Below are 3983 nucleotides of genomic sequence, written 5' to 3' on the forward strand. Positions count from 1 at the left end.
CGTAAAGAAGCAAGACGGAAGATCGTTTTCATGTTGGACAAGTAATAAAAATAATCTTTTATAAATAATTTCATAATTTGATTGAACTGGTCATGATCTAAAGATTTTTCACTGAAGAATCATCTTCACTTCTTCACTTTAAGTCCGCCGCTGCAAACGCGCGTTCCGCATCCTTTGGCAAGATCTGCGTACGCGGGACGTAAATTTGTATATGTTCGAGAAATGCTGCCGATTTGGCTCACGAAAAATCCCCGAGCAAAGTAGACTTTTTTTTTTTTTTATAAGATAAAAGTGTTTTTAAAATTATATCGAGTTTGACTATCCAATCAAGTGGGAGATGTTTGTTTTTGTATCGTTGTTGCTACTTTCACTTTTGCACACTTGCGAAACAAAGATGGCGATTTTTGTCAAGGCAGGATCCTGCTGATTTTTAAGCTGGAAGGCATCATTTGCTTATAAAATAACGTTGCTGCTGTTCACACTTCTTGTAAATTTTACTCGAGTATCGTTCTTGAGGTTTTTTACCACTTCCTCTGGGAGAGGAGAGCTGTCCTACCATCCACTTGCTAATGTGACAATGTGTGTGGTTGTTTTTTTTGTTGTCAACTGAAATTTTCGATAAATGGTCTGACAGATGGTTGTTTACCTTGTGGCATCCATACTGCATGGCACATTTTTGTGACAATTGATTGGAGTAACCATGCCTATTATATCAATTGTTCTCATTGAAAACTATTTTTATTGCTTGAGATCAAACCAAGTATCTGCAACAACATCAACAGTCAAGTCAGATTTAAAGCAACATTTGGATTTCGAAATAATTTAACATTTAGACTTCATAATTTTTTGGAAATGTCATGTCATGGTTAAACTTTACATTGAGCCGATTTTTTATTTTTTGTCATGTTGTTGTCAATACACAGTTCAACGTATTTGAGTAAACGCTTTTACGAAAAATATCATAATACGCCATCAAATATTGGGTGATTGTGGTCGCAGTAACATTTGTTGATGAGGTATGCTGCGAAAAACAGACACATTATTTTTTCATGGATCTTAATTTAATGGTCCATTATTCAACACGACATAAAAAAAACTTTGTTGTAGTTTGAGATCAAGCAAACGCAAATATTATATACCAGATTCCCATCAAGATTCAATATTAATATTATGTAGCTACGTATAATATAACGCAATACAAGAGGGGGGACAAATTGTGATCATGTTTTGGTGGTACATGGGATGTTTTGTGTGTGACATGTGATGCTTAATGACATTAACTTTTACATGTTAAGGCAGCAATCAGAAAATACACTTCCATTTTATTTTCAATCTATTTTGTACCGTCAACTGCTCCAACTTGGGACTATCTTACGCAACACCGAACATCCAAAGTCATTTGATTTGAGTTTAATGAACCGCGTATTAAAAAATACACAATTTCTCTTTCGCTTTTAAATTGAAATATGAAAAAAATTTGTAGTGGAACACGCGTAAGTGTCCGGAACAAATAAAACCAAATTAGTGGCAAAATGATAGAGAGTTCGACGCCACTCCTGCGGCAAGCTACACACTCACTATTTGTTAATCCCATTGGGCGGTAGGCGGTTAGGTGGCTGAGGTTCTCTAATTCTCCTTTCGGCGTCCGGTCATTTTGAATTAAAACAAAAGTTAAAAAGGCCGCGGTATCAGTGAATGTTATCGTGACATGTTATGACAGAAAGTATGATTGATAAACTTGGTGGAGTTATCAAAACAAATTTGTTGTCAAAGAGATTTAACAGTAAGTGAAAATACAGGCCAGATATCAACAAGTCCCATGTTGACTGTAAGTCAGTAGTAGAAAATTTCAAATTCACTGCTGCTGGTTGTCATTATTCAGTTCAAACACTTTAAATAATTTCCAAATAAAATAAGCTCTTTCACAGCATTTTCCTCAAAATTCTTAAAAATGTTCCTGGCAAAATGAAATGCATGGAAAGGTTCGGGATCGCTGTCTTATAATATTGGAATGTTTCAAGGGGTTTGAAGTCATTGATTGCATGATTTGCTTTTTTGATTGCATGAATGTATGAAAACTAGTAGTGAATTATAAATTAGTGGTATTTTTGTAAAAATTGATTTTATTCTTTACCACTTTTACTTATGACATCCGAAACTTTCAAAAAGTCCATATTACAATGTCACATTTACTGTAACTTTTTAAAACTAAAGAATCAAAACAATGACAAGAAAGACTACATTATTACTAAAACTACACATCAATGTGTTATTGTTTTTATGACTTCATGATTGAAATAGGGTCTTTTTCACAGGATATGTTTGTTGAGAAATTCTAGAATGATCTTTTAAAACCCATGCTACAATGCTATATATACTCTTTAGAATTTTAATTTTTCATTTTTGTTATTTACTTTTGTGGAAAGTTGTATTGAACAGATATTCTTTTTAATCAAGGAGATTTATTTAAAGTTACAAGTATTACAAAATAGAGCACAATAAATGACTTTTTATCTTCTAATTTTCCAACATCCTCTTCTTTGGCATTATTGTTATGACTCACTAATAAATTATAGGTGAAATATAAGGTTTTATTAGTTAGTTTTTTAAATTCTGCATTCGATTTCTTGTACATTTTGAGATTTCTTCGCTTTGCGAAAACAGAACGCTCGTTCCGCAACCCCTTTTATGTTGATTTCTTTTAGCACCAAAAAGTTTAAAATTTAACATTATATTTTATTAACCTTATTATTTATTTCTATTTATAAATTGTTCAAAAAAATAAAATTTCTACTTACATGATTATGTATGGAGTTTCAAATTCCATATGTTAATTTTGGAGTAGAAAGATCGTAAAATTTTGGATCTTAGTTATTTTCATCAATTTAAATCTAGATCAATTATATCTTTTTAACGTTTTACTCCAATAGTTTTCAGAATAAATTCAAAATTGGCCTTGATATTACTTCTTCGAAAAGTGTTGTTTTAATGGTAATGATTTAACATGTAATTTATTAACCTTTGAATTTATTTCTATTTATCATTTATTCAAAACAATAAATTTCTACTTGCATGATTATGTGTGGAGTTTCAAATTGAGTTTATGAAAAATTTCTGTAACGCTAGCCCAGCATAACATATAATGGTTTCTCAAATTTGAACGCTGCGGCTGGAAAACCTTTCCACCTTTGGTACAAAAAGTCTCGCGCTAAGTTTGACAAGCGTAGAAAACTCGGATTAGAGACGACTCTACACCGCTATTTGTAAACATAAAAAGTTCGGACGTCAGATTCATGAAAAATTACCGGCAAGTACAAAACGCCTACTACATACTACTTAATACTTACTACCTACTCAGTTTGTATACTTTACAGACCAGAACTTTTCTTCGCTTGTTTGAAATCTCTTCTCTATTCTAAAAAAATGGTTTTGTAATATCTGAATGCTAACACACAAGTCTTTGCTTTATATTTACTTGAAAAAAGTGTTATCTAAAAGAATATTTAGCATATTTACGTAGTGAGTAAATATTCTCTTCGCCTGATATAAGTATACTGAAGTATAAAACAAAAGGCCATTATATTGATTTATTCTTTTTCCTAAACCTACTCTCTCTTATGATTCTTATTATAAGAACTTTCCTTTTCCTAAACATATTACCTCTTATGACTCTTATTATGACGATAAGAATACACGTAAATGTCTAAAAATAGCTCTGTAATATAAATAAGGGGTCAATCTATCTCTATCCTATTATATGATCTACACCATTTATATTTTTATCAAAAATTTCATTTCCTCAATACTTTGACATGGTCAAATTGACATCTCTAAAACAGCTCTTTGTAGTATTTTCCTACTGAAAATTTCTACCTTGCGATACTGAAAGCATCTTATTGAGCACAATAATAATTTTTGCTACATAAAATGAAGTCTACAAAAGTCATATTCCGGGAGGTACCCCCCCCCCCCCCCTGGGGTCT

General features: G+C 31.9%; 1 protein-coding gene across 1 annotated transcript in view; it reads left to right on the forward strand.

Moving 5' to 3' along the window:
- Nucleotides 1–203, forward strand: part of LOC136803556 (interferon-related developmental regulator 2-like) — a 12158-nt gene extending 11955 nt beyond the window's left edge. The window contains exon 11 of the mRNA XM_067060294.1: nt 144–203. Coding sequence (XP_066916395.1) covers nt 144–203 — 60 coding nt within the window. The remainder of the gene's footprint in view (nt 1–143) is intronic.
- The last annotated feature ends 3780 nt before the right edge of the window (nt 204–3983 follow it).

Source organism: Clytia hemisphaerica, unplaced genomic scaffold, assembly GCF_902728285.1.
Source record: "Clytia hemisphaerica strain Z4C2 unplaced genomic scaffold, Clytia hemisphaerica genome assembly, whole genome shotgun sequence".
Taxonomy (NCBI): Eukaryota; Metazoa; Cnidaria; class Hydrozoa; order Leptothecata; family Clytiidae; genus Clytia; species Clytia hemisphaerica.